The 27833-nt window shown below is 41.4% G+C and overlaps 1 protein-coding gene and 1 long non-coding RNA gene across 17 annotated transcripts in view; both read left to right on the top strand.

The window, feature by feature from the left end:
• CHEK2 (checkpoint kinase 2) overlaps positions 1-27833 on the top strand; it is a 47679-nt gene that overhangs the window by 7908 nt on the left and 11938 nt on the right. For 11 of the 16 annotated variants that reach the window (XM_058693140.1, XM_058693138.1, XM_058693139.1 and 8 more), the window contains 5 exons: positions 12024-12148; positions 12268-12415; positions 15568-15658; positions 20213-20321; positions 23245-23298. In XM_058693140.1, the coding sequence (XP_058549123.1) occupies positions 12024-12148; positions 12268-12415; positions 15568-15658; positions 20213-20321; positions 23245-23298 (527 nt within the window). Of the gene's footprint in view, positions 1-7799; positions 7949-12023; positions 12149-12267; positions 12416-15567; positions 15659-20212; positions 20322-23244; positions 23299-27833 lie in introns of those variants that run through there. The other 5 variants (XM_058693142.1, XM_058693148.1, XM_058693147.1 and 2 more) reach the window with 3 other exon arrangements.
• LOC131490618 (uncharacterized) lies at positions 7968-10089 on the top strand. The gene is made up of 2 exons (XR_009251153.1): positions 7968-8722; positions 8889-10089. It is a non-coding gene; the product is annotated as an uncharacterized LOC131490618 (long non-coding RNA).

Here is a 27833-nt window from a genome sequence, read left to right as displayed (position 1 = left end):
GTTATTGAGTTCATCTCTGATTGGATCTTTTCTATATTTTCCATATCTTTGTTAAGGTTCTCATGAGGTCCTCTACTCTTTGATCATTATTTTTATTATTATTTTAAGTTTATTTATTTTGAGAGAGTGTGCAAGCGGGGGAAGGACAGAGAGAGAGAGGAAGAGAGAGAATCCTAAGCAGGCTCCATGCTGTCAGCACAGAGCCCCGTGTGGGGCGCAAACTCATGAACTGTGAGATCTTGACCTGAGCTGAAATCAAGAGTCAGAGGCTTAACTGACTGAGCCACCCGAGTGCCCCAATCATTACTTTAAGTTCTCTATCAAGTATATTACTTATGTTTGTTGCAATTAGCTCTTCTGCTGTGATTTTGTCCTGTTCTTTCATTTGGAAAGTATTCATCTGTCTCCTCATTTTGTTCGACTCACTGTGTATATTTCTATGTATTAGGAAAGTCAGCTACATCTGCTCTTGAAAGTAATGGCTTTAGGAAGAAGAGGTCCTGTAGTGCTCTGCAATGCAGTGTTCCTTGTTCACAGAACCTGAAGCTTCAGGGTGTCTCATATGTGTGTTTCCTGTACCCTACTGTTGTGGTTGAGCTAATTTTTCCTTCATTCCAGTCATCTGTGATGGCTGTCTTTGCCTGTTGTGGGCAGGGACTGGCCCCTGTGTTGTTAGTGGGCCAATTTGAGGCCGCCTAGGGATTCAGTTGAGTCAGACCAGGCATTCGCCAGAAATGAGGTAGCATCAGGCTGCAGGTCACTTTCCATGTGTTGTCCCCTGAGAATCTTTCATTGGTGGGTGGGGCCTGTAGTCAGACCAGATGTTTGCTCCCAGCCCACTGCTGAGGCCCTAGTTGGACTGGTGTGTGTGGTTATTATCTTTCCCTCCCCCTAGTGCAGGAGTCACTTTGGAGTGGCGCTGGCCCTTGTCAGGACTACTTGCACACTGCCAGGCTTGTGGCACCACTTTGAATGGGTTCCGGCCTAGGGCCTATTAGAGGGTGGCAGGTCTGCAGGGGGACATGGGTGCATGGTGTAAGCAAAGTGTGTGTAGGTCTGCTGTGGGAGGGGACCTAGAGCCTGGGCCTGGCTGGAGCAGGCATGTCCACAGAAGAACTTGGGGCAATGTGGTGCTGTTAATAACCTAGGTACCAAGTGTTGGTGCTACACAGGTTCCTGTAGCTGTAGGTGTTTTTGTGTGTAGGCCAAGGAGTGGGGGACGGAAATGGTGCCTATCAGCTCCTCTGTTCCTGGAGAGAGAAGTCTCCCAAATATTCCTGCTTCTCCAGTATTTGTTCTGAGATTAGTAAAAGTCCTTCCTGTATAACCCACGTACTTTTCACATTGCTGCTTCTATGGTGTATCTCTGCCGTGGTCTTTGTTGTGCTGTTTCCTTAAGGGCAAGGACTCAGTTTCCTCTCACCCTCCCAGGGAGACTGCTGACTTTTTAAAGTTCCAGGTGCTAATCGCTGCTGATTGTAAGAACTCAAAGCAGTATGTTATAGGGATTCCTCTTCCTCATGCATGCTCCCCAGTGTGAGGGTCTGTTTCTTTCCTTTCTTTGTGCTACGGTGTCCCTACCTCATGGACAGTCCTACAAGTTTGTTTGGCTCCCTTCTGCATCTCTGCCCTTCCTACTCTCATCGGTATGACTTCTTTTCTACATTTAGTTGCGGAGGGTCTGTTCTGCCAATCGTTGGGCTGCTTTCTGAGTTATTTACACTAATGTGGGTTATCTAGTTGTGTCTGACATGAGGTGAGCTTAGGGGACTCCCACTTCAACAGCTTCCCATGGAAGACTCTATGATTAATATTTTAAGGAACCACTAAACTGTTTTCCACAGCAGCTACACCATTCTATATTCCTACCAGCGGTGTATGAAGGTTCCAACTTCTCTACATTTTGCCCCAACTTACTATGTGTCTTTTTAATTATAGTCATTCTAGTGTGAAATGATCTCATTGGGCCTTTTAAATTTTATTTTTGTGGGGCGCCTGGGTGGCTCAGTCGGTTAAGCGTCCGACTTCGGCTCAGGTCATGATCTCGCGGTCCATGAGTTCAAGCCCCGTGTCAGGCTCTGTGCTGACAGCTCAGAGCCTGGAGCCTGTTTCAGATTCTGTGTCTACCTCTCTCTGACCCTCCCCCATTAATGCTCTGTCTCTCTCTGTCTCAAAAATAAATAAACGTTAAATTTTATTTTTGTTTCTAAATGTTTGTTTATTTATTTTAGTTTAGCTTCTTTTTTTTTAAACTTTTTTTTTTTTTTTTTTTAATTTACATCCAAATTAGTTAGCATATATAGTGCAACAATGATTTCAGGAGTAGATTCCTTAGTGCCCCTTACCCATTTAGCCCATCCCCCCTCCCACAACCCCTCCTATAACCCTTAGTTTGTTCTCCATATTTATGAGGCTCTTCTGTTTTGTCCCCCTCCCTGTTTTTATATTATTTCTGTTTCCCTCCCTTATGTTCATGTTTTGTTTCTTAAAGTCCTCATATGAGTGAAGTCATATGATTTTTGTCTTTCTGTGACTAATTTCACTTAGCATAATACCCTCCAGTTCCATCCACATAGTTGCAAATGGCAAGATTTCATTCTTTTTGATTGCCGAGTAATACTCCATTGTATATATATACCACACTTTCTTTATCCATTCATCTATCTTTTGGGCTCTTTCCATACTTTGGCTATTGTTGCTAGTGCTGCTATAAACATGGGGGTGCACGTGTCCCTTCGAAACAGCACACCTGTATCCCTTGGATAAATGCCTAGTAGTGCAATTGCTGGGTTATAGGGTAGTTCTGTTTTTAGTTTTTTGAGGAGCCTCCATACTGTTTTCCAGAGTGACTGCACCAGCTTGCATTCCCAATGTTTGTTTATTTTTGAGAGAGAGAGAGAGGGAGAGAGAGTGTGTGTGTGCACATGAGTGGGTGAGGGGCAGAGAGAGAGGGAGACAGAGGGTCTGAAGTGGGCTCTGCACTGCCATCACAGAGCCTAGTGCGGGGCTTGAACTCACGAACTGTGATCATGACCTGAGCTGAAGTCAGGTACTTAACCGACTGAGCTACCCAGGCACCCCTCATTGTGGTTTTGATTTGCATTTTCCTGATGACTAATGATAATTGAACATCTTTCTAGGTATTTATTTGTTATTTTATATCGTCTTTGGAGAAATTTCTATTCAGAGCCTTTGTTAATTTTTAATTGGATTTCTAATCTTTTTATAGCTGATTTAAAAAAAATTTTTTTTTAACGTTTATTTAAAAAAAATTTTTTTTTCTTAACGTTTATTTATTTTTGAGACAGAGACAGAGAGAGAAAGAGGGAGACACAGAATCCGAAACAGGCTCCAGGCTCTGAGCTGTCAGCACAGAGCCCGACGCGGGGCTTGAACTCACAGACCGCGAGATCATGACCTGAGCTGAAGTCGGACGCCCAACCGACTGAGCCACCCAGGCGCCCTGACGTTTATTTATTATTGAGAGACAGACACAGAGCGTGAGCATGGGAAGGGTAGAGAGAGGAGGGGACACAGAATCCAAAACAGGCTCCAGTCTCTGAGCTGTCAGCACAGAACCCGACGCAGGGCTTGAACTCACAAACTGTGAGATCATGACCTGAGCCAAAGTTGGTCACCCAACCAACTGAGCCACCCAGGCGCCCCTTTTTATAGCTGATTTGTAAGTGTTCTTTATATGTTCTAGATATAAATCCCTTATCAGATATATGTTTTGCAAATATTACTTCCATTCTTTGGGTTTCTTTTTTGTTATCTTTTTTTTAAAGTTTATTTATTTATTTTGAGAGAGAGGGAGAGAGAAAACTTCAAGCAGACTCTACACTGTCAATGCGGAGCCTTACGTGGGGCTTGAACACACGAACTGAAATCATGACCTGAAATCAAGACCCGGGTGCTCAACTGACTGAGCCTCCCAGGTGCTCTTCTTTTTTGCTTTCTTTTTTTTTTTTTTTCCAACTTTTTTTTAAATTTATTTCTGGGACAGAGAGAGACAGAGCATGAATGGGGGAGGGGCAGAGAGAGAGGGAGACACAGAATCGGAAACAGGCTCCAGGCTCCGAGCCATCGGCCCAGAGCCTGACGCGGGGCTCGAACTCACGGACCGCGAGATCGTGACCTGGCTGAAGTCGGACGCTCAACCGACTGCGCCACCCAGGCGCCCCCTTTTTTGCTTTCTTGATGATGTTCTTTGATACACTAATTTCAAACTTGAATTGTGGCCAATTTCTCTCTTCTGTCACTTGTGCTTTTAGTGTCATATCTAAGAAGGCATTGCTTAACCCAAGATTACAAGGCTTCATTACTATTCTTTCTTCTTTGAGTTTTATAATTATGGTTCCTACTACAGTTAGCCTTTGATTTTGTGTAAGTTGATTTTTGTATATGGTGTGAGGTAAGGGTTCTAACTATTGTTTTGAATGTGGATATCTACTTGTCCTAGTACCATTTCTTGAACAGACTATTCTTTTCCCAGTGAACTGTTTTGGCACTCTTTTTCAAAGTTAGTTGACTATAAATGTGGTTTATTTTTGGTCCTTCATTTCTTCCCTATTCATCTGTATGTCTGTCCTTATGCTAGTACCATAACATCTTAATGATGGTAGCTTTGGAGTAAGTTTTGAAATTGCAAAACATTGGTAACTCTTTCAACTTTGTACTTCATTTTCAAGATTATTTTGGATAGTCTGTGTCTTCATATTAACATAAGAATTTTAGTTTCAGATTGCTAATTTCTGCAAAGAAGGCAGCTGGGATTTTGGCAGGGATTGTGTATGTCAGTAGTATGGGCATTTTGCTATCTTTGCAATAGTATGACTGATTTATTTATTTATTTACTTATTTAATTAAAACTTTTTTTTTTTTAATGTTTATTTTTGAGAGAGAGACAGAGTGCAAGCCAGAGAGGCAGAGAGAGAGGGAGACACAGAATCTGAAGCAGGATCCAGGCTCTGAGCTGTCAGCACAGAGTCCAACGTGGGGCTCAAGCTCATGAATCTCGAAATCATGACCTGAGGCAAAGTCAGTGCTTAACCGACTGAGCCACCTGGGTACCCCATCCATGAACATTTATAAAAGTCTTTCAGATTCTTTCTCAGCAGTATTTTATAGTTTTTATAGTATTAGATTTGTACTTTTGTTAAATTTATTCCTAAGTATTTTATTCTTTTTATGCTATCATAAATGTACTTATTAGTATTTTTAAATATACATATGTTTTTTAACTCTACATCCAACATGGAGTTTGAACTCATGATCCCAAATCTAAAGAGTCACATGCTGTACCAACTAAGCCAGTTAGGCACCCCAAAAGGAATTATTTTTAAATTTCATTTTAGGTTAGTTAGTTCATTGCTTGTGAACAAGTGGGGTTTTTGGGGTTTTTTTTTGGTATATTAATCTTGTATTCTGTAATGTTGCTGAGTTTGTTAATTAGATCCAATAGTTTTTAGTGGGTTCTTTAGTATTTTCTGCATAAGATTATGTTATCTGTGAATAGAGATAGATTTGCTCCTTCCCTCCTTCCTTCCTTCTTTCCTTCCTTTCCTTCCTTCTTTCCTTCCTTCTTTCCTTCCTTCTTTCCTTCCTTCCTTCCTTCCTTCCTTCCTTCCTTCCTTCCTTCCTTCCTTCCTTCCTTCCTTCCTTCCTTCCTTCCAGTGCCCTGGTTTGAATCTCTAGTACAATGAATAAAAAGTAGGGGCACCCGGATTGCTCAGTTGGCTAAGTGTCTGACCCTTGATTTTAGCTCATGTCATGATCTCACAGTTCATGGGATTGAGCCCTGTGTTGGGCTCTGTGCTGACAGCGTAGATCCTGCTTGGGATTCTCTCCCTCTCTCTCTGTCTCTCCCCCAAGCTGTGTTTCAAAAATAAATAAATAGACATTTAAAAAAAACATTGTAAGAGCAGATATTCTTGTCTTATTTTGATGTTAAGGGGGAAGCTTTCACTACGTGGTTAGCCATAGGCGGTTCAATAAGTGCTTTTTCTCAGGGTGAAGAAGTTCCCTGCTATTCCTCATTTATTTTTATTGTTGTCACTATTGTTTTGAATCATGAAGGATATTGGATTTTGTCAAAGCGTTTTCTGTCTACTGAGATGGTCTTGTGGTTTTGTTCTGTATTGTATTGTGATTGCATGTTACATTAATTATTTTTCAGATGCTAACCCAACCATGTTTTCCTGGGTTAATTCTCACTTGGTCATATCTAATCCCTTTTACATGTTGCTGGATTTGGTTTGCTGAGGCCTGTTGGTCTGTTGCTGTCTTCTGATGTCTTTGCTTTTGGCATAAGTGTATTAGTAGCCTCAGAATGAGTTGAGAAGTTTCCTTCCTCCTGTATTTCTTGGAAGAGTTTGGGCATTGGTATTAGTTCTTTAAATGTTTGGTAGAATTTAAAATGAAGCTATCTTTTAGACTGCTTGGTTCAGTCGGTGGAGCATGTTACACTTGATCTTAGGATTGTGGGTTCGAGCCCCACATTGGGTATAGAGATTGCTTAAAAATAAAATATTAAAAATAAAACCCAGCTTTTGGCTTCATTATTATTTTTTAAAATTTATTTATTTATTTTGACAGAGACAGAGATAGCATGAGTGGGGGAGGGGCAGAGAGAGAAGGAGAGAGAATCCCAGGCAGGCTCCACACTGTCCACACAGAGCCCAACGCTGGGCTTGGGCTTGAACCATGAACTGTGAGATCAGGACCTGAGCCAAAATCAGGAGTCAGACGCTCAACCAACTGAGCCACTTAGGCTCGCCTCCCCTGCCCCCCCTCCCCCCCAAACTTCTTTTCTTTTTTTTTTTTTTAATTAAAGTTTATTTATTTATTTTGAGAGAATGTGAGTGGGGAGAGGGGCAGAGAGAGAGGGAGAGAATCCAAGCAGGCTCTGCTCGGCGTGGAGCCCAACACAGGGCTCAATCTTCTGACTGTGAGATCATGACCTGAGCTGAAACCAAGAATTGGATGCTCAACTGACTGAGCCACCCAGGACCCGCAGTTTCATTGATTTTCTTAATTATCTTTGTATTTTCTATTTTTTTCTGCTCTGAATTTTTTTTTTTTTTTGAGGGAGGAAGAGTATGCAAATGGAGAAAGGACAAATGGGGAAGGGGCAGAGGGAGAGAATCTTAAGCAGGTTCCAAGCTCAGCATAGAGCCTCTTGCAGGGCTCAGTCTCATGACTGTGAGATCATGACCTGAGCTGAAATGAGTTAGATGCTTAACCTACTGAGCCACCCAGGTGCCCCTCTGCTCTGATTTTTATTATTTTTTTCCCTCTGCTTGTTTTAGATTTTGCTTGCTTCTCTTTTTCAACATCTTAAGGAAGGTTAGGTTATTGACATAAAATCTTTATTTTGTAACTTAGACATTAACAACTGTAAATTTCCCTAAGAAATGTTTAAGCTGCATCCCATAAATTTTGGTATGTTGTTTTCTCATTTCATTCATTTCAAAGTATTTCTTAATTTTCCTTAATGATTGTTTTTCTTTGTCCCTTTGGTTTTTTTAGTTAATTCTGCTTAAATGGGAATTCACTAAATTTCTTTGTGTTTTTGAGCTCTAATTTCATTACATTGTTATTAGAGAACATACTTTGTGTGATTTCTGTTCTTTTATGTTCATGGAGTAGGTTTCTCGCTCTAGCTTATGTTCTATCTTGGAGAATATTTTTCATAAGCATTTGAGAAGAATGTACGTTTTCTTTTTGTTGGGTGAAGTGTTGGGACTATTTTATTTAAATTTCAAAATAATCTAATGAGAGACTGTTTTTATTCTTACCTCCATTTTACAGAAGAGCAAACTGAGGCTCTAAGCCTCAGTTGATTAACTTGTCTACAGTCATATAGCCCAGAGTTGGTAGAGGCAGGATTTGATCCTACAACTTTTCAACTTTAAACCTATGTCCTTAACCTGCCATTGAGAAAGAAGTAAGTATGCTGTAAGAAATGTGATGAAAGTTAGCAACCAAAGGGGAGTGTGGAGCCCAAGGGAGGCTTGTTCCTGTTTGAAATGAGCGTGAGAGAAACTTGTAGACCAAGAGATTAAAAATGCTTGAGTAGGAAGAAAATAAGGGTGAGAGTGTAGCTTAAGGGCTGGAGCTGGGAAAGAGTGAGGGTGCTGTAGTCAGAAAGACGTGGGTTCAAGTCCTAGCTCTGTCACCATCTAGCTGTGTGACCTCAGGCAAGTGATGCTACCCCTCTGAGCCTCACCACCCTCATCTGTAAAATGGGGCGGCGGGGGAGGGGATGTTAAAGCAAAGGTGAAGATGATAGGCCAAAGGTCAGAGCTGAATGGGGATCAAAGGGAGAGATGGGTTAACTTTTCCCAGATGGTTTTAATTTTTTTGTCTGTGATATAGGATCCTTTGAGAGGGAGGACGGTGAATTCGAACTTCAGAGAGGAGAGGTCTAGAATCCCTAGAAGAAAATAGCTTACCTAAATTTTCTTTTTCTTTCTTTCATTCTTTTTTTTTTTTTTTAACTTACCTAATTTTCAGTTCACTTGCCAAAACCAGTGTATCTGTTGCTCTCCCTACACACCTTCTCACCTCTACCCCCTTCCCTACTGGGAAGATGGACCCATCCTTCCCTGGATTCATACCCCTCATTGCCTTTCTGAGAACTTCTGGTCCCCTTGCCTCCTCCCTTGTTCTCCCTGCCCTCCTCCACACTTCTGCCTGGGGGCTCTCCTGATCAGCAAAGGTCAGAACAGACCCTTTTTTTATTTTTTATTTATTTTTATTTTTTAATATATGAAATTTATTGTCAAATTGGTTTCCATACAACACCCAGTGCTCATCCCAAAAGGTGCCCTCCTCAATACCCATCACCCACCCTCCCCTCCCTCCCACCCCCCATCAACCCTCAGTTTAGAACAGACCCTTTTGTAGGGGCCCACTTCTTACAGTCTCTGTCCACCTTCCTTGGACTGTTAGTGTTCTGATGAATTCTCCATGCCCTTCCTTGTCCCAGCTGGTGCAGAAGTTCTGCATTTCTAGTAGAAATACCATGGTTCATTTATTCCTTCCCCTATTAACAGATACTTAGGTTGTTTCCAGTTTTCGTTCCTGTAAGCAAGACTCCTTGAACATCCTTGTGGTTGTCTCCTTGGTCAATTGGCAGATGTGTCTGTGGGGTAGAGACTGAGTTGAATTGCTGGGTCTTTGAGTCGGCATGGCTTTACTTTGTAATGGATGATGCCATATTGCTAAGTGCCTGTATATTCTTATTTTCCTTTTATTTTTAGGTTAATTATAATTCACAACACATTGCTTGCAACTGGCATTTAATACTCAGCATTGTATCTTAGATATCCTTATCTCAGAATGTAAAGATTCTCATTCCTTTTTATAGATGTAAGTTTTTTTGAAGTTATCCCTTACTAATGGAGATTTAAGATGTTTGTAATCTTTTGCTGTAAGAATAATGCTATAGTGAATAACTTTTTAGTTTTGTCCTTATATCCTTTCATAATACATATGCCTCTATCCGTAGGATAAATTCCTAGAAGTAGAATTTCTGGGCCAGTTATGTGTGTCTATGTAATTTTTAAAAATTGACGTGTGGGGTGCCTGGGTGGCTCGGTAGGGTAAGAGTCCGAGTCTTGATTTCAGCTCAGGTTATGATCTCACGGTTTGTAAGTATGTGTGCTCTCTCGCTCTCTCTCTCAAAATAAATAAACCTAAAAAATAAAAACCTCACAGTGAAATGCACATGACGTAAAATTAACCACTTTATTGTTCTTTAGTTTTTTTTCTGAGTCTCTTCATTTAATTAGTCTTTGCACCCAGTGTGGGGCTCAAACTTGTGGTCCTACAATCAAGAATTGCATGCTCTTCTGACTGAGCCAGCCAGGGGCCCCAGATTAACCATTTTAAAGTGAACAGTTCAGTGCCATCACAACCTTTGTCTAGTTCTGAAACACTTGTGTTACTCCAAAATAAAACCCTGCACCTGTTAAGCAGTCACTTCCCTTTCTTCTCTCCTCCTGCCCCTGGCAACCAGTAATCTGTATTTCATTTCTATGGATTTAAGTATTCTGGATATTTCATATAAATGTAATCATACAACTCATGGTTTTTTTGTGTCTGGCTTCTAACGTTTTCAAGGTTTATACATGTCGTGGCATGTATGGGCTGTAGCATTTATTTTTTATGGCTGAATAATATTCCATGATAGGGGCACCTGGTTAACTCAGTCAGTAGAGCATGAGACTCTTGATCTCAGGGTCATGAGTTCAAGCTCCACATCAGGTGTGGAGCCTACTTAAAAAAAATGCATATATATATCTACATATATATATTCCATTATATGTAAGTACCACAATTGTTTAAAAACATTTTTTTTAATGTTTGATTTCTTTTGAGAGACAGAGACAGAGAGACAGAGGAGTGAGTGGGGGAGGGGCAGAGACACACACACACACACACACACACACACACACACACACACAGAATCCCAAGCAGGCTCCAAGCTGTTAGTGCAGAGCCTGACTCAGGGTCCAAACTCATGACCCGTGAGATCATGACCTGAGCCAAAATCAAGAGTCGGACACTTAACCAGTTGAGCTACCTAGGCACCCTGAAATATGAAATTGTAATGTATTATTGGTTTTTAAAATTTCTTTTTTTAAAATGTGTACATGTTTATGCATTTTTTAATTTCATTTTTAAAAAATATTTTATTTTTAAGTAATCTCTACACCTAACGTGGTGCTCGAACTCACAATCCCAGGATCAAAAGTTGCATGCTCTATGGGGTGCCTGGGTGGTTTAGTCAGTTAAGCATCCAACTTCAGCTCAGGTCATGATCTCACGGTTCATGAGTTTGAGCCCCTTGTCGGGCTCTGTGCTGACGGCTTGGAGCTTGGAGCCTGCTTCGGATCCTGTGTCTCCCTCTCTCTCTGCCCCTACTCTGCTTGCGCCCCGTCTCTTGCTCTCTCAAAAAGTAAGCATTAAAAAAGGAAAAAAAAGAGTTGCGTGCTCTACCAGGTTCCCCTGGTTTTTAAATTAAAAAAATTTTTTTTTTACCTTGGCCATTTTTTCGTATGTTTGAGCCATTTGTATTTCTGTCTCTTGTAAATTGTCTCTTCATATCCTTTACCCATTTTTTACTGGATTGTTTGTCTGTTTTTATTTGTAGGAACTTGACATACGTTAGGGAAATTAGTACTTTGTGATATGAGGTGCTAACATTTTGCCTGGTCTGTCTTTATCAACATTTACTTGCCTACTACATTCATTGTCCTTGGTGCTGGAACTAAAACACAGGAGACCCAAGGCTGCCCTCCTGGAGTTTGTTCTAAAGGGGGTGTGTGGGGAGACAATATATAAATAATCAAGATAACTTCCAATTGTGGTCCATACTTAGAGGGAGACAAAACGGGATGCCATTATGATAATGGATGACGAGATAGGAGTCTGCTAATACAGAAAGCTGAGTGGAAGATGACAGTTTGAGTCCAGACACAAAGCAAGATGACTATGCAAGTAGCTGTGTTTGAACAGAGAATGCAAAGGCCACAAGGTGGGGGTTGAACCCGACATGGGGCAATGGAAGCCACCAGAGGGACTAAGTAGAGTGATCAAGGGGAGCAGTGCAAGGTGAGGCTGGGAGGGAAGCAGGGGCTGGATCCTGAGCATCTAGCCTGCCATGGGGAGGAGTGCACATTTTATAGTAAGTACGATGGGAAGCCTCAGGAGGGTCATGAGCAGGAAGTTATTTGATTTTAAGTGTGTTTTGAAATCATTAATAATTGCTTGAGAACTTTTAATGACGGCTTGTTATTTCATAGGTATGTATAAGTCACGATTTATTGAACTCATTGGAAAATTGTTCTTTTCCTCCTCCCTCATTTTTATTCCTATATCATTTTGATAAAGGTATCTATAAGCTTGATTGCCTTCTTAGGTTATTTTCCTCTAATTACACTTTACAAGCAGTTTTTAAAGGTGTTTGATGCATGAAATTCGACAGCACTCCGGTGTATACTTTTGTGTTACAGAGTGTGTTAATGACAGCTACTGGTTTGGGAGAGATAGGAGCTGCGAATACTGCTTTGATGAGCCACTGCTGAAAAGAACGGATAAATACCGGACTTACAGCAAGAAACACTTTCGGATTTTCAGAGTAGGTGACAGAAATCCATATGTTTGGGAAAATTGGTAATCTAGTCCTTCACCGTGAGATATCTTAGCACTGTCACTCCCCACTGTTAAAACTTTGAAATAAAATGTTCTCTATTTTAGGAAATGGGTCCCAAAAACTCTTACATCGCATACATAGAAGATCACAGTGGGAATGGAACCTTTGTAAATAGAGAGCTTGTAGGGAAAGGAAGACGCCTTCCTTTGAGTAACAATTCTGAAATTGCACTTTCAGTGTGGAGTAATAAAGGTAACATTACTATCTTCTGGTTACTGAATCTTTTTTTCCTCTCCTGTAAAGGGAAGATCGACATTATGCCCTTTGCTGAGTATGGTTTAGTTACGTAAAGTAAGACGGTTAGTATTCAGGATTCAACTCAGTCCTGGGTGCATCCTTAAATTAGGAAAAATTTCTATCAAGATTGAATTTCTAAAGTTTAACTGCTGTGATAAGTTTTATTTAAGGCTGTATGCTGTCAATGGGATGATATTGCTTAAGATGTTTCATTGTTCATTGATTGATCCAGTTTATACCACATCAGTCTTAGATGTCAGTGAGTTGTTGTTTTAGACCATTAATTCTTCTCCCTCCCTCCCTCTTTCCTTCTTCCCTTCCTTTCTCATTCTTCCCTTTCATTCCTTCCATTCATTAATTGCACATATATTTATTGAAGTTTGTTTATATGCCAGGCATTAGGTTTTTTCTGTAAGAATCTCAGTTTAAACCTTCTTCCTTCTTGGGGCACCTGGGTGGCTCAGTCAGTTGAGTGTCAACTTTTCATTTTGTCTCAGATCATTGTCTCACAGTTCATGAGATTGAGCCCCTTGAGATTCTCTCTCTCCCTTTCTCTCTGCCCCTCCCCTTTGTGCACACATGTGCTCTCTCTCTTTCTCTCAAAATAAATAAATAAACATTAAAAAAAACCCCAAACTGTCTATTTTCTTAGTTACCACTTGGTGATTGTCTGAAAGTTTTGATGTTTATTGTCATCATCAGGCAGCATTTTATAAGCAGCCGTTCCTAAAACTACTAATATCACATCTAAAATGAACAGCTGTCATTCAGCACAGAAGGAATTAAAGCAACCTAAAGAATTACATGTAATCTCACAGTGATTTTAAATCCTTGGACAAAAGGAATACTTTTGTTTCTTTGATTAAAAACAAACAAACCCGCAGAATTTCACAAAACTATCTGAGGGTTGAATGAATGGGAAGGGAGTGTGTGTGGGTAATAACTTAAAAATAATAGATCTCCACGGGGTGCCTGGGTGGCTCAGTGGTTAAATTGTCCTACTTTGACTCGGGTCATGATCTCCTGGTTTGTGCGTTCAAGCCCCACTCTGGGATCTGTGCTGACAGTGTGGAGAGCCTGCTTGGGATTCTCTCCCTCTCTCTCTGCCTCTCCCCCACTGGTGTGTGTGTGCTCTCTCCCTCTCTCCAAATAAATAAACTTAAAAAAAAAAAATAGATGCTCACAAACGCTGTCCCACAGATCCTGGTCTAGTAGGTCCAGGGATTTAAAAAATCTTGCTTAGGTGATTCTTAGGCAGTCAGTCTTGAGCCTGGCATCTGGGAATGATGGCCACGCTGGGCATCCTAAAATGCATTTTATGACAGTTTTCCCCATTTCTGACTATTTTGTTTTCAATCTGATAATTATAGTCAGGGCAGCTGCATAGGGTTTTGCTGTTTGAGAGCACCTGGTGCAGGCGACATCTGAATGCTGAAATTTGGCCTGTCTCACTTGACCAGCTGTGTGCCACCTTTTCGTAGTTGGTCCATCTACGGGGCAACTGTTCTGTTCTGAACAGATGTGTTATATGGGCTAAAGGTGGCCTTAATTGAAATAGATCAGACTGGCACTCTGCAGATGGCATTCAGTTTATTGACATTTTATTAGGCATTTGTTATTTGTACTTTAACGTCAAAATCTAGATTGCTTTGAAAAAGGTGCACTGCCTGGCCATACTGAGCCTATAATTCCATAACTGGAGGATTTGCCAGTGCTCAGTAGAGCCTTCCTGGTTTAGATGGACGGCATGTTTTCCCCATTCAAGTCCTCATTGCTCCACGTTGTCCCACCCTCAACCCAGCCTTCCCTGTGTACATGACCTTGGCTTGTATGGACAACTGAATTTGTAGCTCTTGAAGTAGACCTTGACATCTGTGAGATGTAGCCCTCCAGAGCCCCTCAAATTTCCAGATTCTCAGATGCCACGGGAACATCTAGGTTCATAAATATCCATGAACACAGAGAAACTGTTGGTTTGCTGGAAGGTTTCCTTCACTATGCAAGTGTCCGTCTTGTGCAGACCAGCCTGGAATGAAGCACACTCAGGTGGCTCAGATTTGTGCCAGAGACTAGAACTCTTGGTTACTCCAGGGAGGTCAAAACCTGTTGCCTGAAATCTGAGAAACTCAAGGGTCTTAACACATTTTACTGTTTCAAGGTATTGCAGGCAGTTGCAAATTTACTATTGATTTTGTAGAATTGAAATGTCGATAATTGATTGCAGCCTTGGTTCACGTGGATGGTTAAATTTTTATTTTATTTTTTATTTATTTATTTATTTTTTCAACGTTTTTTTATTTATTTTTGGGACAGAGAGAGACAGAGCATGAACGGGGGAGGGGCAGAGAGAGAGAGGGAGACACAGAATCGGAAACAGGCTCCAGGCTCCGAGCCATCGGCCCAGAGCCTGACGCGGGGCTCGAACTCACGGGCCGCGAGATCGTGACCTGGCTGAAGTCGGACGCTCAACCGACTGCGCCACCCAGGCGCCCCAAGATGGTTAAATTTTTAAATGAGTGGGGTTAATTTTTTTCTTTTTCTGGAATACAACCCAAATAATGGAGAAAAAGGGGATTTGGGGGGAAACGCTACTTATTTAACTTTACAAGCAGGTTCAAGATGGTTTGCACTATAAAATGCCAGACATGTAAAGGTCTGTGAATGGCAAAGAGAAATAATACTAGTGTGACGACCTATGGTCTAAATTTTTTGGGATGTTTATATGTCTAGAACATTTTTTTCTATGCTTGAACTGATTGCTTTTTGGTTCTGGGTTTCTGCTAATCTGCATGGGTGTTTTATATTAGTTGCAGTTGACTAATATTTTGAGACTGAGGAATAAGATTAGCATATATGTATGGATTTCCTGCACTAACGTGAGATGATGTTGTGTATTTCTATTGAAGAATGAGATTTGACTGTCATTGTCCATGGGTTTCTCTGGGTTTCATAACAGGGGTTAAACGGGCTAACCAATTCCTTTAGGGTTAGGTGTTAAATGTAATTGAAAACAGTTGTCATATATTCCATATGTTTACTAAATTTTAGGACCATTTTATCTTTATCGAATGAATTAATGAGACCTATTTCTGCCCTTTCCCCCTTAGTTTTTGTATTTTTTGACCTGACTGTAGATGATCAGTCAGTTTATCCTAAGGAATTAAGAGACGAATACATCATGTCAAAAACTCTCGGAAGGTAAATTGTTTTTTTGTTGTTACAGAAATTGCAGTTCATTTTTTTCCTAAACATTTGTCATTGATTAGGTTCTTGTTCCTGGTTTATAACATTTATATTTGTAGGACACCTATTTGTGATAGGCATGTTATTCATTTACTTGACTATCATCAGTTGAAATGAAGAGTTTTCCTTATACATTTTACCTTTGATAGCTCAATAAAGTGGCTTTAAAAAAGTTGGTATTCACAGGGGCGCCTGGCTTTTACTCAGAAGAGCGACTCTTAATCTCAGTTGGAAGAGCATGCGACTCTTGATCTCAGGGTTGTGAGTTCGAGCCCCATGTTGGGTGTAGAGGTTACTTAAAAATGAATAAATAATAACATTTTAAGAAAAGTTGTTACTCACATACCATACAATTCACACATGGAAAGTGTACAATTTAGTGATTTTTAATTTTTTTAATGCTTATTATTTTTTATTAAAAATTTTCTTTTTAATGTTTATTTTTGAGAGAGAGAGAGACAGAACATGAGTGGGTGAGGGGCAGAGAGAGAGGGAGACACAGAATCCGAAGCAGGTTCCAGGCTCTGAGCTGTCAGCACAGAGCCCGACGTGGGGCTTGAACCCACGAACAGTGAGATCATGACCTGAGCCGAAGTTGGACGCTTAACTAACTGAGCAACCCAGGCACTCCTACAATTTAGTGATTCTTAACATTCACAGAGTTGTGAAACATTTTCATTACCTTCTAAAAAGAAACATTTACTGCATTTCTGCCTTCTTCAGAATTTGTGACATCTTGGGAACTGAAATGAAACTGACCACTGAATATGGCAAAGTTCTCAAAATTTTTGGTTTCAGGACCCCCCTTACATTCTTAAAAATTACTGAGGGCACCCAAGAGCTTTTGTGGCTGATATCTGTTGATATTTGCTATATTAGAAATTCAAATGGAGACATTTATAATATTTGTTAATGCATTAAAGAACCCAATTTAGGTTAAGATAACTGTGTTTTAAAATTTTTAAATGTTTATTTTTTTGAGAGAGAGGGAGAGAGCCAGAGACAGAGCACGAGTGGGGGAGGGGCAGAGAGCGGGAGACACAGAATAAGAGGCAGGCTGGCTGCAGGCTCTGGGCTGTCAGCACAGAGCCAGACGTGGGACTCGGATTCATGAGCTGCGATCTCAGGACCTGAGCCAAAGTTGGGTGCTTCACTGACTAAGCCACCCAGGTGCTCCCAAATAATGTTTTTAACGCAGAATAATTGTTTAAATAAAGAGCAGTGAGAAGAGAGGCGCTGTTTCACATTTTTGCCTATCTCTTTGCTATCTGGCTTACTAGAAAATGGCTAGATCCTGATATTTGCGTCCTTGTTCAGTCTGTTGTCACGTGCCACGTAGCCTCTGGAAAACGCTGTATCCTCATATGATGTCTCAGTATTACTCTGCAAATAGTTGGACTCTGTGGACACCCTGAAAGCATCTTGGGGTTCCTTAGTGGTTGCCTAATCCTACTTTGAGAGCCACATCCTTAGGGACACTTTTACCACATTGTACCATGTTCTTCACTCTCCCACCCTTCCCCCTCTCCCAAAGGCCTTTCTCTTCATTGACATTTTTGGAAACGTGAAAGTAGAAGTTAATAGAAGGAAATAATCACCCATATTCCTGCCACATAGAATCAAACACAGTGTACTCTTTGCAGCCATCTGTGGGAGATATTTTAGTTTATGGATATTAAATTCAGTAACTCACTGTATTTTCACAATTGCATTGGTGCTTGGAAGTTTATAGCCAAATTTTGTGCACACCCCTAAGAAATGCATGGGACTCTTATTTTTTCTAAGGGAGGATTCAACACAAATCTTCTATCAGGTGACGGAAACTTAACTCACCTGAGTCAGGTAAAAAAAGAAATTTATTGGCTGTTGTAAGCAGGAGATACATGGGCACAGCTGTTTTCAGGTATGACTGGACCAGGTGGCCTTTAGGGCTTTATGTCACTCTTCGAATCCTGATGCTCTATGTGGCTGTATGTGTGGCTGGATTTAAGGGCTCCTCCAGTGTTGCCAGGGCACTGGCTCCATGTATTGATTTAGCTACTACTGGTTGTCTTCCTATAGATTTGTTTTCTCTGTGTGGCAGGAAGAATGGCTTCCAGAAGCCCCACATTCATATCTTCCTGGTAGAAACCACTGCAGAGAGAACTTTTCCCCAACATCAACATTTGATTCCAGGGGAAACGTTGATTGGCTTGATTTTGGTTACACGTCATCCCATAGTACTCTTACAGACTCTCCATTAGAGCTATATTGACTCAGGGAAGATTTCTCAGGCAAAAGGTGACTGTGATCAGAAGGGGAATTGGAAAGTGTTTTGAGCAGATTTTAAACAATAATAGTTAAATGGACCATTTTCTCACACCATATACAAAAATTAACTCAAAAGGAAAAAAACTAAATGTAAGAGATACAGCTATAAAACTGTGAAAAGAAAACAGAGGTAACTCTTCAGGACCTTAGGTTTGGCATTGGTTTCTTTTCTTTTCTTTTTTTTAACGTTTATTCATTTTTAAGAAAGAGAGAGAGAGAAAGGGAGATACAGACACCGAAGCAGGCTGCAGGTTCTGGGCTGTCCGCACAGAGCCCGATGCGGGGCCCGAACTCACCAATCGTGAGGTCATGACCTGAGTCGAAGTCGGACGCTTAACTGACTGAGCCACCCAGGTGCCCTGGCAGTAGTTTCTTAATTATGGCACCAGAAGCACGAGCAACAAAAGAAAGAAAAATAGATAATTTAGACTTCATCAAATTTAAAAACTTTAGTGCATCCAAACACTATGAAGGGAGTGAAACACAACCCATGGAATGAGAGAAAATATTTGCAGATCATTTATCTGATAAGGATCTAGTATTCAGCAAAAAGAACTCTTATAAGTCAACAACAAAAACAACCCACTTTACAAATGGGCAAAGGATTTAAATAGCCTTCTCCAAAGATCTACAAATGACCAATTTGTACAATGGACAAAGGATTTAAATAGACTTCTCCAAAGATCTACAAATGACCAAAAACCACATAAGAAGATGCTGGGCATCATTTGTCATGAGGGAAATGCAAATCAAAACCACAAGGGTTACTGCTTCACAGCCGCTAGTATTACCATCATAAAGAAACAGAAAGTAGCAAGTGTTTGTGAGGATGTAGAGAAATGAAATCCCCTGTATACTACTGGTGGGAATGTAAAATGATGTAGCCACTGTGGAAAACAGTTCCTTGGTTTCTCAACAAGTTAAGCATAGAATTACCCTATGACCCGTGATTCCCCTTGTAGGTATATAATTCCTGTCTCCCAGTTGACAATAGGTGTTTAAGTAAAAATTTATGCATGAATGTTCACAACATGTATCCAAAAGTGGAAACAACCCGAATCTCCATCCACAAATAAACAGGTAAACAAAATGTGATATATCCATACAATGGAATATTATTTAGCCACAAAAAGGAATGAAATATTGACCCATGCTACAGCATGGGCTAACCTTGAAAACATGAGTGAGAGAAGCCAGACACAAAGGGCCACATATTGTGTAATTTCACTGATACGAGATATTCAGAATAGGCAAATCTATTGAGAAAGCAGATTAGTGGTTCCCAGCAGCTGGGAGAAGGATAGAATGGGGGTGGAGTTTCCATTTGATCTCATGAAAAATTCTGGAGCTAGATGGGGGTGATGGTTACACAACATTGTGGATGTACTTACTGCCACTGAATTGTAGATTTTAAAATGATAACAGTGGTAATTTTTATGTATACATATAATACACAATAAAAAGGGTGTCTTGACAAACCTACCTTCCCACCCCAAACTCACAATAGTTATAGTCTGCTTGGGGCATGTAATGAGTGATTGATATGTGAGTAGCCACTACCTTGGGCTGACCCAGGCTTTGGAGAACAGAGTCCATTGGGTTACCTGTATCCTGGGTATTATTCCTCTTCCATTATAGTATCCCAATTAATTGCAAATCTTTAAGAGTTTGCTGCAATTAAGTTAATCGCATAATACTTTTGGTTGTTAGTTATTGTGATTTTATTTAGGGTGCAGTTTATGGCATCAACTATGGCACTTTGAATAAGAAAGAGCATATCAATGAAAATGATTCATTTACAGTTATCTGCTGTAACTTGGGTCAGGCACTCATTTTTGTTTAGGACTTTGTTCTCAGTGATGTTTCTCTGCCTCTAGGATAAGTAATTTCTGTCTTATTTGTTCTTAGTGTCTTTCTGAGGATTTCACATTCTGGGGTGCCATTAATACTTAAGTCTGTATCACTCAGCTCAAAAAGTAGAATTTGGAGCTGACTCAGCACTATTGGATGGTCCACATTCACTTATGCCCTTGACATTTTACATTGGTTATGTTTCATTGTGTTGTTTGAAAACAGGGACAATGGAAGGGTTGTATGTGGACAGCGGTTAACTTCTAAACTGATCTCGGCTAAAGTTAAACCCAGATCAGGAATGATGAACCATTCTGACAATTGATCATTTTATGTTTCTCTCCGTAGTGGTGCCTGTGGTGAGGTGAAGCTAGCTTTTGAGAGGAAAACATGTAAGAAAGTAGCCATAAAAATCATCAGCAAAAGGAAGTTTGCTGTTGGCTCTGAGAGAGAGGCAGTAAGTACCTGTGTTTGTGCATGCTCAGCTATTTATTTTTATTTTTTTAATGTTTATTTTTGAGATAGAAACAGAGCATGAGTTGGGATAGGGGCAGAGCAAGAGGGAGACACAGAATCCGAAGCAGCTCCAGGCTCCGAGCTGTCAGCACAGAGCCCGACGCGGGGCTCGAACCCACCAACTATGAGATCATGATCTGAGCCGAAGTTGGACGCTTAACCGACTGAGCCACCCAGGCTCCCTGCTCAGTTGTTTTTTAACACTTCTTAACTTCCCCAAATAATTTTAGAGTGGTGAGTTTTTTCTTTTTTTTAAGTTTTTATTTATTTTGAGAAAGAGGGAGAGTGAGCAGGGGAGGGGCAGAGAGAGAGGGAAAGAGAGAAAATCCCAAGCAGGCTTCGCACTGTCTGTGCAGAGCCCAATGCCAGGCTCAAATGCACAAAACCGTGAGATCATGACATTTGCCAAAGTCAAATGCTTAACCGACTGAGCCACCTAGGTGCCCCTAGAGTGGTGATTTTCAGTGTTAGGAAGAATTCATTGTTCACATATGTGAATTTGTATTAAACAGCATTGAAATATTTTGAGTATATTCAACTAACCTAGAAAGTTACTTATCCATAATTTGGTTCCAGAAATATTTTGTTGTACATAATGTACCAGCAAGAAGTGCTCCCCCCCTCCCCCAAGTTGTTACAAGTTTTACAGTACATGAAAGGAAATTGGGGGGTGCCTGGGTGGCTCAGTTGTTTGAGTGTTCCTCTTGAATTCAGCTCATGATCTTACAGTTCGTGAGTTCGAGCCCCACGTGGGGCTCTGCACTGAGCACAGAACCTGCTTGGGATTCTCTCTTTCCTCTCTCTGCCCCTCCCCTGCTCATTCTCTTTCTCTCTTAATTTCTCCCTCAGGCGCTCTCTCTCTCTCTCTCTCTCTCTCTCTCTCTCTCTCTCTCTCTCTCTCAAAAAAATAAATAAACATTAAAAAAAAAAAAAAGGAAATTGAGGGGAAAAAACAACCTGGCTATATATCCCACCATTGTAACTCCACAGCTGTTTGCAGTTTTCTTTTTCCTTCTAGTCCTTGTTCATACAGATTTGCATTTTTAGATGGTTGAAGTCATACTGTATATACAATTTTGTGTTCTACTTTTCCACATAAGCATTAATGCATAAACTTTCCCCTAATTGATGCTTTTTGATGATTGAGCCTCTATTTCATGAACTTTATTGTAATTTATTCACCCATTTCTCTGTTTGATCATTTAGGGTAATTTCCAATCCTTTGCTCTTCCCAATAATGAAGGAGTGAATACCTTAGCATCTATAGATTTTTAAAAATCCTAATTATTTAACAGTCTCTATATAGTAGCCATTCATTTTATTGCATTCTGTAATATACATTTACTGTGTTGGTGAAATGGTCAAATGTATTGGTCTTTGAACACACGACCCAACAGAATAATGTAAAATGAGGTCTCTAGTCACATTTTCCTTTGTGGCCAGCTGTTTCTGGCCATTATACTTTAATGTTCTTTAAAGATCAATTCCTCCCCCCCCCCCCCCACCTCTGCCCCCAAGACAATGCCATTTTCACATGGCAAGAGGAATTTCCTTTCTGTGTTCACTTTGTTACAGATCTTTTTCCCCTGTGATTCTGGATTTGTTTCCTGTTGGGGGTGTGTGGTGGGGAAGAAAATACCTACCATTCTTGAAGACTTGGAGCAAAATTTTACCTCTTAATTTCATCTTTCAAATCAGATTGGACTCTTTTAGACCTCTCTATCATCAGAGTATGTCCTGCCATGGTAATGAGTTTAACAGCTTACAGGAAGAGGCAGGCTTTTAAAATTAAACATCTGGGTTTCTTAGCCGAAGTCCATTTTACATAAATATGTAATTCTATATCCTCTTTGCTTTGGAGGGTGTAGCCCTTGAGGCTGAGTAACTCGATTCATCCTTTTGGAATTGGAACAGAGAGCAACTTCGGTCCCCTGATGCTTCCTCTCATTGGTGTCTCACTAAATATGTTAGCCTGCAGTAAATTGGAAACTGTGTCTGCTCTATTATTAGAAATGTGGCTTGACATTTTCCTTATGTAATTTAATTAAATACCTCTTGTCTGTGGTGTTTATTTGTTGTATCACTTTTATGAGTATAAACAATTGTACAGCCAGAGAGAGCTTACAACTAATATTACATTGTATGTTAGCTAACTGGAATTTCAATAAAAACTTAAAAAAAAGAGAGACAGAGACAGAGCTTACCAGGTAAGCATGAGAACAGTGGAAACACACTTGTTTCTGATTGTGAGAACTGGAGCAAGTGGCTTCCTTTCTCTGAGCCTCAGTTACTCCATCTGTGAACTGGGGATAATTCTAGAACCCAGTTCACTTTGGGATTTTGAGACTTATTAAGTAAAATGATTCTTTTTCTTTTTTTAAATATTTTTTTAAGTTCACTTTTTTGTTTGTTTTTTTTTGGGAGAGAGAGCATGAGAAGGGGAGGGGAGAGAGAAGGGGAGAGAGAAAGAGAGAGAGGGAGAGAGAAAATCCCAAGCAGGCTCTGCAGGGTCAGTGCAGAGCCCAATGTGAGGCTTAAACTCACAAACCATGAGATCATGACCTGAGCCAAAATCAAGAGTCTGATGCTTAACTGACTGAGCCACCCAGGCGACCCCCAAGATGACTCTTAAATACAGAGGTTGGCATAGGGCCTGGTCGTTTACTGAATGCTTACTATTTACCAAGCACTTTGCAGAGTGATTTTTAGGGGAGTTATTTAATTGATCGACCTCTAATCCTTGATGAGTAGGCGCTAAGTGTGGAACTCAGACAGCTTTTACTCAACTAAGCTTTAACTAAGCATTTTCCAAGTGTTGACTATTATTATTATTAATAAACTTGAATGTTATTTTTTTATCAAAGGATCCGGCTCTCAATGTTGAAACAGAAATAGAAATTTTGAAAAAACTAAATCATGTAAGTATTGCTGTAAAATCTGACCCAGACTTACTTACATTCTTTCCTCTCAAAATATGGGAGTTGTATAAAGTATCAGTGTAATCAAGCTAGTATTAACTTGCATTCCTTAAATGTGTGTGTGTGTGTGCGTGTGTGTACGTGTATACATGTGTGGGTACACATGTATGGGTGTATGTGTTTAGCTATAATGTAGATGGGAAAAGCTTTGCCCTGAAATTTTGAGAGGACAATACTGTATAAAGATTTCATGATTAAATAACTGTGATATTTCCACTGAGTTTTTGACCAAAATGCATGGTAAATTTCCCTAATATTTTATCTCATATTGTTTATGGGAAGACAGTGCCAATTTGGTAAATATGGCTTAATTATACCTGTTTTCAATACCTCTAAATACCTTTTGGTGGTACTGATTTCCATTTACCTCGGTGGGTGTGAATAGTTGCTATCGTTTTTGTGCCTTGTCTCACTGGAAAGTGAGTCTGTCTTTTTTTTTTTTTTTGAATGTTTATTTTTGAGAGAGAGAGAGAGAGAGACAGAGCATGAGCATAGTAGGGGCAGAGAGAGGGAGACACAGAATCCAAAGCAGGCTCCAGGCTCTGAGCTGTCAGCACAGAGCTGGATGCTGGGCTTGAAACCACGAACCATGAGATCATGACCTGAGCCAAAGTCAGACATTTAACCGACTGAGCCACCCAGGTGCACACCATTAAGTCTGTCTTTTAAGAAGCGAGAAAAGAAGCAGGCTCTGTGCTGACAGCAGAGAGCCCAATGTGGGACTGAACCCATGAACCATGAGATCATGACCTAAGCTGAAGTTGGACACTCATTGACTGAGACACCCAGGTGCCCCATGAATTAGCCTCCCCCCCACCCCAAGGGATCTGGAATCTCTTGTTAAAGAGAGGAGCCCTCTAATTTTCTGGGGTGGGGTTGCTTCAGACATACCCCTAAGATAAACAGAATCCTCAGAGTTTTTTCTGATGTCAGAGGATCCCCAAACATAACATTTATACAAATCCAATGTCCACTGCAGTTGAGAAGAATTGAGAACCCTCAAAAAAGATCTCTGGAGAGAATTTCTTGGCAATTTACAAGGGCATGTGGAAAGCTCTTGGAAATGAAACACAGGCTCATGAGTGCATTTGGGGGATAATGAGTAGAGCCTGGCGTTTGGAGCCAGGCATTGATTCAGTCTGTTGTTAAACACTTACTGTGCCAGCCTGCCTTCTAGGCCCGGGGGGGTGGTGAGCACAGATGGACTTGGCCATCCCTCCCCTCCTCTGGTTTCAGCCTAGTGGGGAGACAGACCAGGGTTCCCACTCCCATCTCTCTTACCTCCTGGCTCTGAGAAGGTCATTTCATTTTTCAACGCCCCTGTTTCCTTATCTCTGCAGTGGAGACAATATGGATACATACCTTAAAGGTCAGTGTAGGAATTCGATGAGATGTGCTTGCCAAGCTTTCCGCATGGAGAACACGCTTGGGGGAATGTTTTGCGGTCTGGAGAAATCACTGCCATTCCCTAAACTTTTCCCTGTGTGATCTAACTGGAAGGTTTAGGGTAGTAGCCTCCGGTTCATGAGAGACACCTTCAGCCGCGACACTCCAGCCAATGAATGACCCTAGAGACGGTGGTACCTTAGAGGATGCAGTCCTGCAGGCTCTGACTGTTGGGCACCTCCTCGTGCTCTGCCAGCTCCCAGACCAGTCCATTTCCAGGTGGGCGCTGGCCTGATGATGCCAGGCAGAAGCAAGCAGCTCTCCTCTGTTCCTCTCAATTTATGTTCCTTTTCCATGTGTGTCTTTTCTTCTACTTCTGCTTTATTATATCGGGATATCACATGCATGTGATCTAGAGAGTCAAATATTGCTCAAAGGTTCACACACAGACTGTAGGTCTGTAGCCCCCACGCCCCCCCCCCCCAAACATTTTAAAACTCTTGGATCTCTTTTTTGTTTGAATGAATTTATCTCCGTATTTCTACATAATATACATAAACTGTTATCTCTTGGTTTATCAATCTTATTTTTTTATGATCAAATTCTTCTTTTTAAGTTCATTAACTTATTTTGAGAGAGAGAGCGAGAGCGCATGCGTGTACAGGTAGGGGAGGGGTGGAGACGGAGGGAAAGAGAATCCCAAGCTGGCTTTGCACTGTCAGCGTGGAGCCTGACGCAGGGCTCAAACTCACGAACTGTGAGATCACGACCTGAGCTGATGTCGGACTCTTAACCGACTGAGCCACCCAGGTATCCCTATCGATTTTAGATAGCCTGTTGCCTTCCTGTGACAGCATATGAGAATCTTAGTTCCCCTTTCCATTCCTCTTAGTATAACCTTACAGTGCATATCCAGTGTCTTCATTTTTGTGGCAATACAGCTGGTCACGCAGAGCCAAATGTGCTGGGATCATAGGTAAGGAGTGGCAGAGCTGGTTTGCTCTCAGCCTCACATGGTGTGTGTGCCATGACCAACATGTGGTGGTAGAGTCTGCCTTCAGTGGTGTTTCTGTTACTGCCATTGTTCTCGTTAATCTGCGCAGCACATGAATGTCTCCTGTGTGCCAGCTGCTCTGCTGAGTGTTGGTTCTAGAAAGAGAAATAAGACTTGACTCAGCCTGTCAAGCGCCTGATGAAAGGAGACCCGTGGTGGGTGTTAGTTTCCCTTTTCTGCCCTCCTGGAGGTCGCAGTCTGATGGGGAGACAAATGTTGAAGATGCAGCATGAGGCCACATGGATGAGAACCAACGCAGGGGATTGCAGATGCATCCTGAGGGTGACATTCGAGCTGGGGCCTGATGCTGGAGACCAGGTGTGCCCAGAGGGCTGGATCACCAGGCAGGAGGGCAGCAAGCAGAGGTGTGACATTGGGAAAGAACACAGCAAGTCTGGGGCAGGCAGGGTGTTTTGTGGTCTGGAGAGGAGGATGCATGGGACCAGGAGCAGGAGATTTGGCCATGGTCGGCGGGTAGGGGCAGGACAAGGCTGGGTCTCCAGGGTTTGCTAATTCCTGCTGAAAAGTTAGGTTTCCGAAGGTTTGCTTTCCTCTTGTCTTACTTTCTGTCTTTCTTCTATTTCCTTCCATCTCTCCCTCCTGATTGGTCTCCTTTCCTTCCTTTAAATATGTTTAAATTATGTAACATTTGGCACATGTAAAACAATAAATTATGAAGCAAAGCAATGAAATGAACACCTAAGAACTAACCAACTTAAGAATGAAAACTTGAGGGGGTGCCTGGGTGGCTCAGTTGGTTAAGTGTCCAACTGTTCATTTTGGCTCAGGTCATGATCTCATTGTCGTGGCTTCGAGCCCCACACTGGGCTCTTAGCTGGCAGTGCAGAGCCTGCTTGGGATTCTCTCCCTCTCTTTCTGCCCCCCCCTCCCCCAGCCCCGCTTGCACTTCCTCTCTCTTTCAAAAATAATAATAATAATAAAAAAGGAATGAAAACCTGACCATGCAATTGAAGCTACTCCATACACTCTGAAGTCTTTTGTGACTTGCCTCTTCCACTCGGCATTATGTTTCCAGGATCCATTGTGCTGGGGAAGCAGTGGGGCATCCCTTCACTGCTGTTCAACAGTTCATTATGGGAAGCTACGACTTGAAGGATTTTAAAGTTTATTTATTTATTTTAAGAGAGAGTGAGCAAGCAGGGGAGGGGCAGAGAGAGAGGGAGAGAGAGAGAATCTTAAGCAGACTGCACGCTGTCAGCACAGAGCCAGATGCAGGGCTCAATCCCGTGAACCATGAGTTGAAATCAACAGTTGGATGCTTAATAGACTTAGCCACTCAGGTGCCCTGTACCACTAGGAGGATTTTAATCAGAGCATTGGATGTGATGAAATTTGCTTTGTAGGACAGTCACTCTGGTGAGTTTTGCTACTCTTCTTACTCTAAAATCTAAAAATCATGTAACTCTCTTCCCTTTAATTAATTAATTTATTTTTTTTAACGTTTGTTCATTTTTGATAGAACGTGAGCAGGGGAGGGGCGGAGAGAGGGGGAGACACAGAATCCAAAGCAGGCTCCAGGCTCTGAGCTGTGAGCACAGAGCCTGACACAGGGCTCGAACTCACAAGCTGCGAGATCATGACCTGAGCTGAAGTCGGACCCTTAACCCACTGAGCCACTCAGGCGTCCCTTCCCTTTAATTTTGGTAATAACTACAAGCCTCCTCTCTGCTTGGGGTGAGGTATGTCCCTGAGAGATACTTACCACATCTTTTACTTACCCAGACCACTCAACTCTGCTGTCTATCTTCACATTGTAAAAACAATAGGTGTGCTTTCTAAGTATAAAATCATAATATTAGGGGTGCCTGGGTGGCTCATTTGATTAAGCGTCTGACTCTTGATTTCGGCTCAGGTCATAATCTCATGGATTTGTGAGTTTGAACCCTGCATCTGGCTCTGTGCTGACAGGCTGTTTTGCCTTTTCTGCTATGGAACTTTAGAGTGCCTTGAGGTAGGGGGGCAGATGCCTCCATTCTGCTTCTGTGGTTTTTCTCTTGAGAGTTTCTCACTACAT

Source organism: Neofelis nebulosa, chromosome 11, assembly GCF_028018385.1.
Source record: "Neofelis nebulosa isolate mNeoNeb1 chromosome 11, mNeoNeb1.pri, whole genome shotgun sequence".
NCBI lineage: Eukaryota > Metazoa > Chordata > Mammalia > Carnivora > Felidae > Neofelis > Neofelis nebulosa.
This window is presented reverse-complemented; position numbering and strand designations above follow the sequence as displayed.